This window comes from Zychaea mexicana (assembly GCF_025766255.1).
Source record: "Zychaea mexicana strain RSA 1403 chromosome Unknown BDB00scaffold_75, whole genome shotgun sequence".
NCBI lineage: Eukaryota > Fungi > Mucoromycota > Mucoromycetes > Mucorales > Lichtheimiaceae > Zychaea > Zychaea mexicana.
Window position 1 is genome coordinate 43559 of NW_026516738.1, and position 15630 is coordinate 59188.

At 41.4% G+C, this 15630-nt stretch overlaps 4 protein-coding genes across 4 annotated transcripts; 3 read left to right on the forward strand and 1 right to left on the reverse strand.

The window, feature by feature from the left end:
* Positions 1-1565: 1565 nt before the first annotated feature.
* BDB00DRAFT_875590 (uncharacterized protein) lies at positions 1566-3106 on the forward strand (the record flags this gene model as incomplete). The annotated part of the gene is made up of 7 exons (XM_053127373.1): positions 1566-1730; positions 1807-1904; positions 1990-2064; positions 2135-2222; positions 2310-2363; positions 2465-2723; positions 2832-3106. The coding sequence occupies 7 exons, from the start codon at positions 1566-1568 to the stop codon at positions 3104-3106; spliced, it is 1014 nt and encodes a 337-aa protein (XP_052976396.1).
* A 90-nt stretch (positions 3107-3196) lies between these two features.
* Positions 3197-3853, reverse strand: BDB00DRAFT_565223 (uncharacterized protein). Its single transcript, XM_053117872.1, has 2 exons — positions 3710-3853; positions 3197-3623 (listed from the first exon to the last, which is right to left on the reverse strand). The coding sequence occupies exons 1-2, from the start codon at positions 3761-3763 to the stop codon at positions 3330-3332; spliced, it is 348 nt and encodes a 115-aa protein (XP_052976397.1). The 5' UTR covers positions 3764-3853; the 3' UTR covers positions 3197-3329.
* Positions 3854-4661: 808 nt separating this feature from the next.
* On the forward strand, positions 4662-5613 carry BDB00DRAFT_790528 (uncharacterized protein; the record flags this gene model as incomplete). Its single annotated transcript, XM_053120963.1, has 3 exons — positions 4662-4684; positions 5015-5177; positions 5488-5613. The coding sequence occupies 3 exons, from the start codon at positions 4662-4664 to the stop codon at positions 5611-5613; spliced, it is 312 nt and encodes a 103-aa protein (XP_052976398.1).
* A 4429-nt stretch (positions 5614-10042) lies between these two features.
* On the forward strand, positions 10043-10513 carry BDB00DRAFT_749236 (rho guanine nucleotide exchange factor; the record flags this gene model as incomplete). Its single annotated transcript, XM_053118589.1, has 1 exon — positions 10043-10513. A coding segment is annotated over one exon (471 nt), but the record flags the coding sequence as incomplete, so codon positions are not given.
* Between the last annotated feature and the right edge of the window lie 5117 nt (positions 10514-15630).

Consider the following 15630-nt stretch of genomic DNA (forward strand, 5'->3'; position numbering starts at 1 on the left):
CGCTTTTTTTTTTCTTTTTAACTTTTGCTTGTTTCGTGGCCTTGTTTGGCCCTTTTTTTTTTTCAAAGAATATATAACTTTTGTTTCATGGGCTCACGAGGCCTGTCCTAAAAATGATTGTCAATGGTTTTGAATAGGGAATGCTTATTATAGTACGTTTTCTGAAGCATGATGAAATGCATTTGATAAATTAGTTGCACTTGATGCAGAGCTTAAGATGTAGGAATTAGATTATATATATACACGCAGTACTGGATATGGCTCTAATTTTAGTAATTTAATAATGGACACTCGAGACGACTGTGTATACCACGAACGATACATGGTTAGCAGCATGGCGATAATGTATTACTGGGAACAGAAATATGTTGTTTAAATGAAGGCGATGTAGATTAGTTTTTCTCTCCAAAAATGTTCGTACTGCTGCAGATGTTGCGCTGGTTTTTCGCACCTTCCGCTGTCAAAATGCATTGTGAATACATAAATCTTGAGCAGTTATCAAGGAAGGATAGTCATTAGAACTGCTTATAGTTAGTTCATCGGTCGATAGCGGTTACAAAGTGGTTTTATAATCGTTGCAATGGCAGCAATAAGTTGCTGTTATTCATCAGTCAGGCAAAGAAAGGAACAAGATATGACATGTTCCTACACAACACTAACTATCTCTACCTAGTGTCTGTTACATGTTCAAAGTACAGGAAAGGAGAGAAAACATTGTTAATATCTCAAGCATAGATAGAATAGCGTATACCGTCCAATCCACTGAGTCAATGTGCCATCTATACCAATGCTTTTTGAAAGCTATCAACAAGGTACCTGACGAGACAGAAGAAAGATAGGGTTAGTCTGAAGTGTAGACACTGATGTTGGATCTACGTGTATGTTAGAGTGTAATAGTTTTGCTAACACCATGGCATCCATATCACTGTCATCTAACATTGAAAGTATTGGAGAGATCACTAAAATGTAGGCTCTTTGAGTGGTACAGTTGCTGTATGTAGCTAGCATGATACAAATTACACGACCTAGAGCAGCTCATTCATTAAGAACAGCACGATTTAAAAAACTTATTCTGCAATCTCGGATGACATTAACCTTTCCTTGAATACATGGAATCAATGCCCGGTTCATTTAAAGCATTTTGAAGGTTTTCTGTAATTATTCTAAAGATACCAAGCTCTTCTTTTATTAATAACAAGCAGGTCCACGGCTCTACTTATAAAAACGGTCCCCAACAATTGATATTCGCAGATATCATTCGGTATAACCAATGATATCGCTGGATATCACTGTGGTCCTGCTATCGGGATTTCAAAAAATGGTGGACCCAGGTGGACTTTGGTGGACCTCAAGATTTTATACTTAAGTTTGCCATGATTGACGAATTTGGATGTTGCGCAGCATCCTACTTTTCTGTCTCGTTAATGGGTCGGCATTGAATTAGAGGCGCAGTAATAGTTGGAGAACCACCTGAGCGGCGCAGTAGAACTTTGGCAATAGCTTTATATGTAGCCGTTTAGCAGTCGCGCACTCCCTATTGATACTTTGTACCTTCTTTGTAAAATATGGCCAACAACCAAAACTTCCCAGTAGTCGACTTTAGCGATTTTGGAAACAGATACGACATTATTGCTAAGGAGGTGCTCGAGGCATGCAGGACCATTGGCTTCTTTTACATTAAAAATCACAATGGTCCTACTTCATTGCAATTTAAACGTGCTTTCGAAATGGTATACTAGATCCGAGCACGAGAATGCTATCTAAGAAGAGGCTAAACTAAATTATTATACTATATGCGCTTATTAGAGTGAAGCTTTCTTTACACAACCGACAGAAACCAAGATCCGATTTGGCAAGTTCGAGTTGAGCTGCCTCGAAGGTTACATTAGTCTTACCCCGCAAAGGTGCGTATCGTCAGCGGGCTTAAAGATATTATTGATTCCGGGGCGCAGCACCATTTGAGCTTCACTAATACAATTGCTTTTCTAGAGTGGACGATAAAGAAATCGTCTATGACAATGACAAAGAGCAAGTTCCCGAATATTATCTTTACCGCGGCAAGCTGTTGCATCTATACCACTTCTATTATCAGGTTACTAATACATCTAGTATTATAAATTACGGATTGTTATAGAGTGTTTGATATTTTGCCTCTTTCCAAACCTCAAAATCTCCCTTTTGCTTTTCAAGACAACAAGCAAGAGCTAGATGCGTTCTATAAGGTATAGCGTCTTCTCATATAGGCAAAACCAGACAAACTTGCATTCTGTCCACATTACCAAGTGCCATTTTTTGCGATTCCTTTATAGGGTATGCATTCAACAGTAATGAATATCTTCGAGCTTCTTGCATTTGCGTTACAGGTGATGTATAGCCTTACGACAGCTGATGTTATAATGCTTCTTTGACAGCAGCTTTATCAATCGTTTCCTTATATATGAAATATGTTATTACTGGTTATTAGATTCCTGCAAATCCAGAAACTGGAGCCAACGACTATTTGAGCTCGCGCCATCGATATGAAAAACCATTTGCTACCAGTATTTTGCGTTTCCTTCGTTACCCAAGCGTAGAGTCAACCGGTCGTGATGAGGAAGTGGTTGCTTCTGCGCATACGGATTATGGATCGATTACATTGCTTTCTCAAAGAGACATTGCTGGTTTGCAAGTCGAAATTGATGGTGTTTGGACTGAAATTCCAAAGGTCGACGATGCTATTCTCGGTTAGTATCTTGGTATAGTTGAACCCTTACTTTCTGGATCAGCTAGCTGCGTTTCTTAAAGCTCCAATACGTCGCTAATTAACTCTCTGCTGTCATACACGATCACAGTCAATGTCGGTGGTGCGCTGGAATATTGGACCCGAGGATTGCTCAAGGGTGCACTTCATCGTGTTGTCGCTACGCCAGAGTTGCAGGCCAACGATAGATATTCTATCGCATTCTTCGTCGTCCCAGAGACCAACACCATGCTCACTGGTATGCCTAGTCCGTTGCTTCCGGCCAAAATGCCAGATCTCGAGGACGTTCCTACCGACAGAGAATTGACATCGGACGAATACATGATGGAACGCTTCAAGAGCTCATCATATTTGAAAAGAGACTAGAAGCATTCATACTGCTCTACAAGAACAGAAGATAATCGATGCTTAGTTGTATACTGCTTCAAACTTCTGCTGCTAGAAAAATTTCCGCTGTTCATGTAATTTTTGTTGATGTTCCTTCTTAATACTATAGTACTGTGACTTTTGTACTGTAATAACTTTGAACAGTACCACCTCTGTTATTTTTTCTTTATACCTCGTATGACCAGCAATCAATGATGGTGGCTCATTTTTGATAAGAAAAAAATAAGGGAAGGAAGGGCCTCTTCCAGATAAATCCTCGAGATGCACATATTCGTGGCAAATACAGTAATAGGATCAGTGGAAAACATAATATGAAGAATGATTCTGTGTTGTTGATTGCTTCGCATAAAAGTACGGAAAACACGACTAAACAGACAGGGGAATGAATTGCATTGGTACATCCATTATATACGTAGACCGACATTCGACACCGATAAGGTACATGCTGACCGTTTGCTCGACAACAGTTATACAACCCGTTTTTTGGACCGTCTTTCTATTGGTATTTCGTGACCTTGTTAATTGTCTACTCCCTCTATGCACTTAATCCACCTTATCTTTATGAAATCTGTTGTTACAAACTAGTACTGGTAGCAAAAGCGACACCAAAAATTGTACCCATTGAACGTAAACCATACCAAATCACTCTTAATACACGTGATCTCTCTGTTGCCAGCATTATATATCATTTTATAGTTAGATGCATAGGGTGCATAAACAAATCTTGCGTCACACGAAAGAAAATAGCATGAGCGCTTGCATGATCATCATACATTTACAGCGAATCATAAATCAGGGATGTGCACTCTCTGTCTCTCTGTCTCACATTTTTTCTCTCATTCATTATCTAAAATGACTAACCCAAGCGTACCGGTGGTAGACTTTTAACATTTTGATGCCAAACGCAGGACCATTTCCGAGCGAGTCTTTAATGCGTGCAAAACGCTTGATCTTTCTACATTATCAATCACTCGGTGGCCTCATCGCAAGTCGCACAAGCCTTTTCGCTGGTAAAAAAAAGACATATAAGCTTTTCAAATCATATAAAAGCAAAAAAAGCATGTTCTTATCAGCCAGTTTCCTTTATAGTAGATGATCTTTGAGTTGTCGGCTGAAATGAAGACTGAGTATACCAAGAAGGTAGGCAAAGCTTATGAAGAATATCTCGGTCTTTATAGCTAGAGGTATTGTATTCTCGTCGCGTTCATGTTTTTTTTTCCATTTATCATGTATGTTTACAGTTCAATCTCGAACAAAAAAAATCAAGCATAATTCTTCCGAGAAACAAAACACAACCATATCATAAGGAGTAAGTAATGAATGAGAAAGGGAAGAACCTAATTTCTTTTTATCAATGAGCATAATTGTATGATCGTTATAAACTACATAGTGACAAAAAAGTGGCTGATTATAATCAACACTCGCCACCATCATTATGAATCACTTTGGTTGCAGAGCATACGACTTCATGACTTTCAGAGACGATACCAACCCTAGCCATATGATGTCAATGGCGCTAAAATAGAACATAAAAATGTCATTGAGACATTCTCGAAGGTATACAGTTGCTTGTACTACTGTAGTGTAAAACAGAACATGTTTTTTATATGCACACTGCTAATATGTTTTCGCTATCTTGGTAGACATCACACGCATAGGATCTACACGCCCTGGATTTGCAAATAATGGAGCTCCTTTCAATGAAACTCAAGGTAATCTGGTACTTTGCTACATGTACAGCATAAAACCTGGTTAAGCAGTAGCTTCACTTGCTCTCTTTTCCTTATGATCATTTATCACAGTGAATATTGAATGCATAACATAAAAGCTTCTTAATGAACAACAGCAGTCATGAAAAGACGATGGAACTACAAGTGATTTGCTCAGTCAGCCAACCGGTATAACATGCCCAGAGCACCGGGTGTACTCCATTTCCAACGCTATCCACGCGGGCGATGCAGAAAAACACAGAGACGAGCTCCAAGCTGACGAGCACACCGACTATGACTCAATCACCTTGCTCTTACACAACGGTGTACCTGGTTTGGAGGTAAAGTTGAAGGACAATGGTGGGTGTGTCTCTGTTTCACCTGCTAAGGAGAATGCTATAAGAATTGTTCATTATTTCCTTCCTATTAAAAAGGCAGCACGTACGCGAACGGAAACGAGAGGGGAGAAGAAACAAGAGATTGTTACTAAGACAGCTTGGATAAATGATATCAACAATCAATGTTTCTGGGACGCTGAGGTATTGGACGCATAATCTGTTCCATGCTCCTTTGCATTGTGTTGTATTTACACGCGAGCAGGAAAAACAAGATCGATACTGTATTGGTTGCATACTTTGTGCAACCTGAAAGCTGGCGGGCATGCCTAGCCCAGTTATTCCAAAGAATCAACCCGCTAATGAATATGTACCAGATGATATTCTTGCATTGACATCCGATGAGTACTTGGACTATCGCTATCGAAAGTCTGTCGAGTAAAAAGAATGAGCACATTAGCAAGAGCAATATAGCATCTTGGCAGTAACAGAATCATATCCTTTCCTTGCTTGTACAGTATCTTTGACATTTGCGAAATACTGTAAAATGAAAGAAAGAGAGGAGTATCATACATAGCTGGGGATATATTATAAATGGCTACCTGAGTTGGGCTTTTCAGGAAATAAAAGCATATATACTCGATCCAGGCCTGTGCCAGCTCTATAAGAAGTCTGATCCGGCCTCTCTGTGGCAATCTAGCGTTTGATTCATCCATTTGAACAAGCACTCACAACGTCTGCTAATTAGCAATGTTTCGCATCTGTAGACCCAGTAAAGGTTGATAGGATGATAGATGTATTTTGTGGATACAGAGGGAAAACAAGCGCATGCTGCCTCTCAGTTTTATATATGTATTATGTTGTTTTCCTTTTTATTGCTCGTTGTTGTGGGGTATCCACAGATATAGCATCCCCGATTAGAGTGATGAAAATTAACCTTCCACTAACTACCGCCCTCGATACGAAGAAAACCGCGTGTTGGAAATGGATTCTCAAAATGCAAAAATTAAGTGTCCAGCAAGGCTATAGTCTCATTTCTAGACATATTACTCAAATTATATAGCTGCTTAAACTTTGAACGGATCAAAACCAAGACTAGTTCATCTATTTATCGTCGACTTATTCCGATAAAAGCATATACAGATAATTTACCTAGTTTAGAGTGCTGCCTTAGCATGCCCGCTTACGTACCGGAGCCCCTTCATTAGGCTCCGTGTTGAAGCTGACATCATAGAGGCCTCATTTTAGTCTTTCTTTTTGCGGTGCTCGACCTGGTAGGAGAGGACTATTGCAAGACAATTTTGTTGTGCATAAATGGGAAGAGTTGACGAGTAGACTAATAAACTGAACAATGCACAGCTGTCAAGTATTGAGAGCAACACTATGCGTACATGATACGAAACGTGCGATGGTGGTTATTGCTGGCGGGGCAGTTGCTGTGAAGGTGTTTATACTAATGTTTTCTGTAAAGTACATTGGGGTCGTTTCGAGACACTGCTGTTTTCTTTTGGTGATTTGTATTGTTGTCAAAGCAGCCGGCGTCGGTATGACCGTTGGGACTGGGCTGTTGTCTCATTGGTATTGGTGAAAAATACGATATTGTTAACGGCGATCGAAAAGACATCCTTAAAAGAAATCTGCGACAGCATGGTACTCCGTAGTAGTGTCCAAGAAGAAAGAGGATTGACAGTAAGACCCCAGCATGCAATTTCGGTGGCAACGAGACTACCGAAGCTGGTTCCACGTTTGTGCATCATGTGGCTCAAACGCTGCAGCAAAGCACGGATTGATGACTCCGAGAAAGAAAAGTGATGATTATCGAAGAAAGCAGACATTTAAGCTTATCGGCGAACGACGGTTGTGTTCCGTGAGCGCATAAGAAGGAAAATAGTACCAAAATCAACACCATTTTACGCACTGTGGTATGAAACCCGAGCTTCGCCTTCTTGTGGCACCTACCACGGTGACCACCGCACTTGTCTTCTTGGGATCCATGTCCGTGAAATGTATAACAACTTTCACAGGGTTACGCATATGAGAACAAGCACTGAAAGTTTATGTCTATGAGGTCCAGACTTACAATGGAGGAAATTAAGCACAGAATTGCAGTCATGATAGGCGATGCCCAACATGTACTGCGGTGTCTGTGTGTTTGATACATACTGTATAAACATAGTCGCTTTATATGGAAAGAGTTACACACGGCCCAAATGGTAAAAAGTTACTCAAAGTTCGATAAAGAAACGTTGCTGTGGTGCAACTGACCCGTATCAAACCCGAGAGGAAGCATAGGAAGATGTGATACTAGCTAGCGCCACTGGTACTACAGCATATGATACATAGTACAAATCCGGTTTTGCATATATGTACAAAAAGTCTGGAGTTTCTTTTATGCCTATCGTCTGTCTGAATATTGACAATGTCTGATGTATTAGTAATGGAGCGACCTCCTTTATCCTTCCCTTCACTCATTCAACTATATAGCAATGAGCATAACATTTCTGCTATTTAATAGAGTTGTGCATCGGCATGTCAAGCAGAAACTTATACAAATTTTCGATTACACTCGTCTTACTCCTCATTAATCACTCACGCATAAGGAGAGAGGAAAACAAAGCAAGTCTCTTTATCAACTGCTCCTTAACGTGCAGCATCAAAACAATTATCGGCAACTTTTCACGGTGAATGACTATACATGTGCATCTGCTTGTGCGGGACAAGGCGGTGCGGTAAAATATATGGTCTATAATATCATTTATACACATGTACACAGCATGCATTAGACATCAGAGGCATCCTCATAGTTTACCCCGCCTGCATATAGTACGCACATAGGTGTAACCGTCTTGGCTTGCTCCTGCATCAAGATAATCCAGGTTCGACATAATAATCGCTTGTCAAGTAAAAAAGAGACTCGTGCAGATAGACAAATGATTAATGATGATTATGGTGATGAGGGACAAACAGTAGATCGTATGCATAGGATACGTCCTGCTCACTTTAATTATTTATCGCTACGTGAACGGATGAACTGTTCAGAATAATACCTCTTGGCGAAAAGAAGCTGCAAAAGCATTTTTTTTGGGGGGAAGATGGTGGCACTGTTGACATAGCTGTTAGAAGTTTCCTTTGTATATACTTGCGCATCCATGAGCAGCAAGCAGAAACTCCCGAAGAAGACAGCATAGTAGTGAATGATGATTCTACACGCTAATTTGTTTCGTAATTTATTGACAAATGTTCAAAATGTAACAATCATGTCATTATTACTGTAGTTACTTCCTTAATATAGATACTTCTACATTACGCGCAGTGCCATCTACGGCTGCTACCAACACTATGATGCTTGGCGCAACGGTGAGCCACGGCGCCGGGAAATGCGTCAAGAAGGAAAGGGGAGGGGGGCGGGGGGAGATGAGCTACTCTAGCTGAGAGGCTTAAAATGCGGCATGTGAATCGAAAATAGGTTGTTACAATTTGACGTGCTCAACAAATGGCACGCACTCTTTGGCAGTTATTGTGCTACCACGTTCTTTTTTTGTTTCGTGCAATGATAAAAGAAACACAGTGCACATAACGCCTTCTTTGCCACCCCTCTCTCCCCCGAAAGAAAATCCCTTTTCATTTTCTCTGTCTTTTCTTTCTCCTCCTCCTCCTTCTTCTTCTTCATTTTTACAAACTCCAATGACATGGCATTGAATGCCTCCACTTCTATCTTGGCTTCGAAAGCCAGAAAACAGCAAAAACGCCAGTCGTTTTTGGGCCGCATTGGTCAACTAAGCTGCTCCTCCTCCACTTCTTTATCATCAAAATCACCATCATCGCCACCGCCACAACAACAACAACAACAACAATCGCCACCTCAGCCTGAACCGCAGCCTTCATTGTCCATCACCACCCGTCTACGAAGGTCTATAGCTGCTTCTATTTCGCGCCGACGAGAGTCTACTACTTCCGCTCTAAAACCTGGTTTTAAAACAGCTACAGCTCGAAAGGGTGCGCCAGCGCCACCAAGCAAAGAAACCCGAACGCCAGGCAAGCAACAGCCGCGACATGAGCCCAGCACCAAGCCATTGCCAGCGCTACCACAACAGCAACAGCAACAGCAACAGCAACAGCAACAGCAGCAGCAGCAGCAGCAGCAGCATAGCAGGAGCAGATATGTTCACAGAGATCCACGCAAACGATTGTCGATGTATGCGCAGCAGGCAGCGCCTCAGATCCTACTTCGCCGCTCACATCAACGTCAACTACCGCCCCGCCCTGTCTCACAAATGGTCCCTATTAGCCACCACCACTTTCTTGACAGCGAGCTCCTACCACCCTGGAGGCGCTGTAGTACAGCTGATATCCTCAGCGACGCAGCCATTAAACGTACACGGAGTAGCAGCCGAAGCAGTTGTTGCAGCTTGTCGTCATTGAGCAGCAATGACAGTAACTTGTCTACACGATCGTCCAGCGTGTCATCGTTGCCGACCCCGAGAGATGAGGAGCAGCAGCTGCCTTCAGGACCAGCACCAATCGTCTCATTTAGTGCCATGGCACTACCATTGCAATCATCCAAACAGAAACGACAAAGAAGCAATCTCGTCAGAACAACGATTAGCAACAGCAACAGCACGACAACAACGCCACCTTCATCGGAAGAACTCAGACCGTCTCGCGCGAAATCCATGTTTGTGAACCGCAAAGAAACCAAGGCGATCTCCGTTTGGCGTGACACAATGGCCAAGCTCGAGAATAATCATAATAACAGCACATCACCTACCAACACAACAACCGTTACTACCAGCAGCATCCCTCGTCCTCATCTTCATCAATCACAAAAACGAAACAACAACTCGGCAGCGCTCGTGAGGTTTGTCCTCCATGAACTCTACACGACCGAAGAGTCGTATCATCGTCTACTGACTGTAATTCAAACACGATACATGCAACCGATGAGCGCGGCCGCGTCTTACATATCGACCACAAAGCCATTTATCAGCAGCACAACCGAGCTGATGCCGTTGCTGTTCCGTCATTTGCCAAATCTTTTGGCCCTATCTGAGAAAATCTTGGCTGGACTCAAGAGAATCTTACAACTCCAACGCCAACAGCTGCAGCTGCAGTATGTTGGCCAACTTTTTTGCTCACTCGAACAAGACCTGGTCGTGTTTCTAAAATATGCAGTGCATTATGAATCTAATATCAAATCGATCCGACGCGCTTGTGCAACCAATTCAATGTTTTTGAAAATTGAGCAAGAAGGAATCGCCAAGCGCGAGACCAACCGCATGGGCTTTGCTGATTATTTGATTGCTCCATTCCAGCGCGTGCCCCGCTACTGTCTGTTGATCAAAGGTATGTTGCTGTCTTAGTGGTGGTGGTGGTCGCGGCTGTAGTAGTAGCAATGGATGTTTCTATCTCGGCCCTTTTTCTACTTTTGTCCCTCTTCTGTGTTTCAACATTGTTGCTAATTTTACATTGCAGATCTTATGAAACACAGCACAACAACAACGGTGATGACGACGACGACGGAGGAACGGCTCTACGCCGATAATAATAGTTACAACAATAGCAATCTTGACAAGACATTGAAAATGTTGACCGGGTTGGCTATCGCTATGGACAATGTACAGAAACCCCTGCGATAATTTTTTTCCCTTCTTCCTTTCCTTCTATATTACATAACATCTCTATCTCTTTACTTCCGTATCTCTAGTCATATCAATATACCAAGCTGTACATATACTAACAACTCATATTTCTTTCTATTCGCAATCAATCCATTCTATCTCCATACAATACAATACATAGCATACATTATTATACCACCCGCTATTAAAACTATATTAACTTCTTCTGTTTAAAAATGGTTGAATGCCGAACCCGGGCCCACCAACGATATGCAGATTACCCAGGTTTTTGTGGCGCCTGCTGCCGTAACCCTGTCTATATCTTACGTTGTGACAATGCATTGCTTGGTGTTACCCAATCCCAAACAGTTGCTGCTGTTGCACAGTGTCGCACACATGTACCTGCCTTTCATCCGTCGGTCTTATTCGACAATGATCTCGACCTTTTCTTTAAAAGAAATAGACCTTTCTTCCCTCGATCGCTTATATTCATATAAGCCGTCTAAGTTTGCTCGTTCCACATTGATTTCATTTTATTTGTTAACAGCTCACGATGACGTAACTTCAAAGCGTTTAATTTATCCTGCAGATGAGTTAAGACTGATATCGTGCTTGATCAAAAGATAAATGACAATAAAGCACGCACGGATTTGCGGCGCAGTACATACTGTGGTGTATGCTCATCTGTATATGTGCTAGTCACCAGTGATGCGCTGCTTTTCCTGCTGGAAAATCAAAATATAGCACGGGGCCATCATCACCCCTATAAGTAAAATACAAATAATGCTGCAGTGACAAGCAGAATGAAAGGAGAAACAAAAAGAATTTGTTTGCGTTTTTAAGCATTCTTTACACACATAATAATGATATTCTGACATACGTGGGTAGCTATTCACTAATCCTTTCCTGAATTAGTTTTAAGTTCGTTCTTACTTTCTCCCCCTCTGAAAATCTATTCCTAAGATGACGCTGTTACTTTGCCACGAACGGTGATCCCGTTTTAAATTTTAACGAAGAGTTTAAGTGACACAGCAAAAATTACTTACAGTTACGCTACTTGACCGGTCACCGACGTAGAATTTATACGTGTAGGAGTGGACAATGAACGAATTTGGCGATCATAATGCGTGTTCTATGATATATGGATATTACACATATGCTCACAAAAAAGAGAGGACGAAGATGAATCATTTATTGGATATGGTTCCTCATAAATGTTACATACACAGCAAGATATATACTGACACCTACACAAATAAAGTATAAAGCGCGTACTATGCATCCCAAAGCATATGAGATATCTTGACAGATATACTGCACCGACTTGTTGGAAACGTATCTTTAACTTTCGGAGGTAGGGGTAGCAGTAAATACCCAGCGGACTCGCGAAAGATTTTTCCTGACTCTCAAATTATGGTTTGGCGAGTCCGCTGGAACAAAGAAACTAAATTCGCTCGCAAAAAACAATTGGAGAATCAAAGTTAGCGAGTCTGCTAAGGGTGCTCTAAGGCATTCCATAAACTGTGTTGCTGCATATGTAGCATTTGTTTATTCTTAATGTGAGACACAATCTACATTTATTAACCACTACTTGGCTTTCTTCGCTAGTAGTTTTTGTTATGCAATATGCGATGTTCTTACACTTATCACTTGGTGTATGCTACATTGTCTTTGCCCAATTGGTTCCGCGTGTAGTCAATATCGCCGTTAGTACTGCTCTTGGAAGAGCTGACTGTGATACTGATAAGATGGCTTCGATACGTAGTATCAATAAATGTTTGTAATCCAGTGTCAGTGACGTTGCCAGATTCAACGATATACAGCGACAGAAGGAACTGTTTATCGCTGAACACACCCAATGACTATGTCATCCAAGGTGTTAAAGCCAGAGAGCATCATTCCGATACAAACAGGTATATTAGTAACAAACTTGAGTCATCGGTTGGTGGTACAACTCTTCGCAGCGTTTTTCCATATTTCAAGTACGCTGTCTGAGAGAAGCACGTCATTTATAAGTGAAATTGCATCCAATGATTGCAGTGCACCAAGAGTAGCGACATTCCTGGTAAAGTGACAGCGAGGCCACTTGCTTCTTCTTCTTATTCTTCTTCATCGTCATCAACAAACGGATTGTTGCGAGAACGATATTGCTCGTTGTACAATACCAAATACATTTAAGACAAGATACTTGGCTCAATGCACCCACCAAGCGATTAGTTGAGAGCTCCTTTTCGCCAAAAATACATTTAGATATTTCTGAGGCCGCTGTCAGGGTGCAGACGTGGGAACTGTGATAAATGTGTTGATTTGATTGCCAGTAATGATTGCTAACTTTTGCAGGCGATGTATTGGGACGTCCTGATTTGACCAAAGGTACAGCTGGTGTGATGATTAATGTTCAAATTTGTCGAATTATCTAATGCTCTTTGTGATAGCGCATAGAGTCAGCCGAGAGACCAATGATCGCCAGTAATGTGGTTCATTGCGAAGTTTTGCGATCCTTTCTGGTGCTGCTGCAGCTGATCGTTGCCAGCATTAAGGGCGATGGCTTCAAATTCTTCTGGTTTAACAGCTTCGAATGATGCATAGTCTCAATAACATAGGAATCGATAAACATATTATAAAAGAAACATTCCTTTTAACACTGCTAGATATTTCGTCGACACAATGCACAGATATGTCATAGCTGCTTTTTTTTTTCGAAAAGATACTGACAATGCAGAGGGCTGACAGCCTATATAGATGTACGATTTTACTTTGAAGGGGTGACAGGTACAGATATCGCTCGGGATCAGGGCGACTACTCCAGACTAGAAATATTACTCTACGGAGTACTTTTTATATTCAACGTACAGGTCATTGTACTATCAACATATACTGTTGAATGTTTGCTGAAGGTGAACACACAGTATCGGCCGCATATGGAGGCACTTGAGCAAAAGAAATAGCATTTTTGTACGAGATTGTATTGGATATCAACACCTTCTACGAACATAACACGAATTAACCAGATTGATGTGTATCCACGAACAAAGAATAACCAATTATAGTCTACATTATTGTCTTGCTAAAAACGATTGTTCACTGACCATTACCTGGCGGTCAATGAGGAAGATGATACTTTTGTAAACGAACGGTATGTTAGTTCCTAGACTCAAAAAGACAGTACCGACGTAACAAAACGTGGTCACTCTATTGCTCAACTGAACACCAACAGCGCTCCAATGTCATCATAATCGATCAGGTTACCGATCCCAAATGGAATACAGTATGTTTGGGTTTTCTCCGATTGATAGCAGTACACTCGAAATTACCACGACAATGTTTGATCTATCCCACGACATTCGAGCTACTGGCGACGAAAAAGAGTAAATACGAAGAGGACGTAGAGAAAGCATCACCGGTTACTCTACAACCAATATTGATGACGAATGTCACAGTATTCGCTTGCAAGCGTGTTAAGTTCCATTGGTGGTCTCCTTACATTATCAGTTACACTCAACAGCTTGCTTTACAGCTACAGACCGAATTTCCTATGAGGAATGATCAACATTTTTCACCGCCAAAAGTTGATAGATCGTTACGTAAACAGCTTCTGGAAAAGTTTGTTCTCTGCATCGTCCGATACCGCTTGTTCATTCAATGGACCAGCAACTCGGTGCACCAAGGCCATAGTCTGATGTTATCGACACCATTACGCGTGAACGAAGACACTCCACTACTATCATATTTTGGGACGACGCGGCGAAGGACATAACAATAGAAGTAATAGGATACAGTAACAGCAACGATGATGACGACGATGACGATACTGCAGATGATGCAAAAGGTATAATGCCATCTTCATCAGATGTAGTAAAAAACCTAAGCCGACATAAAGATACACTTTCATACGAGTACGTACATATCTTAATCATTAACGCGTTTACGCTTAACATGATTCTCATTTTCTTCATTCTAATATTTGTAAAGAAGATGACATACTTTGTGTGCGTAAAAAAGGTGTCACCGCAACGGCAGCGGCACTAAAAATGCAGCAAGTCATGACATCTACAGCCATCTTGCCAGTAGCAGTAGTGCGCAGGACAACCACAGCCAAATGTCCAGCAGTAGCTGTAGCACAGGTTAGCATGATAACGATGCCACAAGCACACAAAAGTCGAATCAAACGTTGCTACTCGACTGGATGAAGATATATAAAAAGAACTCAGTTCAGAAACGAGAAGATTGAAACAATGGTCAATGCATAGTGACGCACATCACGCAGCATCCCTCCTCCCCACCTCTCAGGCAGAAACAAGACTTCAACGACACTTTTGTGTTATTTTTTTATCATTTTCTTATTTTTGTGGTGGTGCACCTTATTCTTTTAAACTTTCCAAGCCATGCCCGTCCTTCAAATTCTGAACCAGACCGGCACGGAATGATTTTTTGCGCAAAAGGACAACATGAAAATGAAGAGGATTACAATGTCTAATTGCATTGATAGCTTTACACGGAGATAGTGCCTCTACCGAGGTCACGACTACGAGAATTACATGCATTGCAGTACTATAGCAGCTAATAAAAGTACAATGCTAAATACATTGTCACAAAAAAGAAGCGTAAGAAAGACGATATCATATGTATGCGAGTCTGTTCGTGCCCTTTCTGCTTTCCTGTCCAAACTGTATGACCAACCCACAACAGCAGCAGCAGTCATGAGTCAGCACCCTAGACAATGTTGTTCATGTCCAGAGTATTGTATGCTACAGCTCGGCCGAGGAGTGGCCGAGCTGAAAATCACAAAAGCTATACAAACAAGCTAAAGCTGATAACCACGAGTTATAACGACGACTACA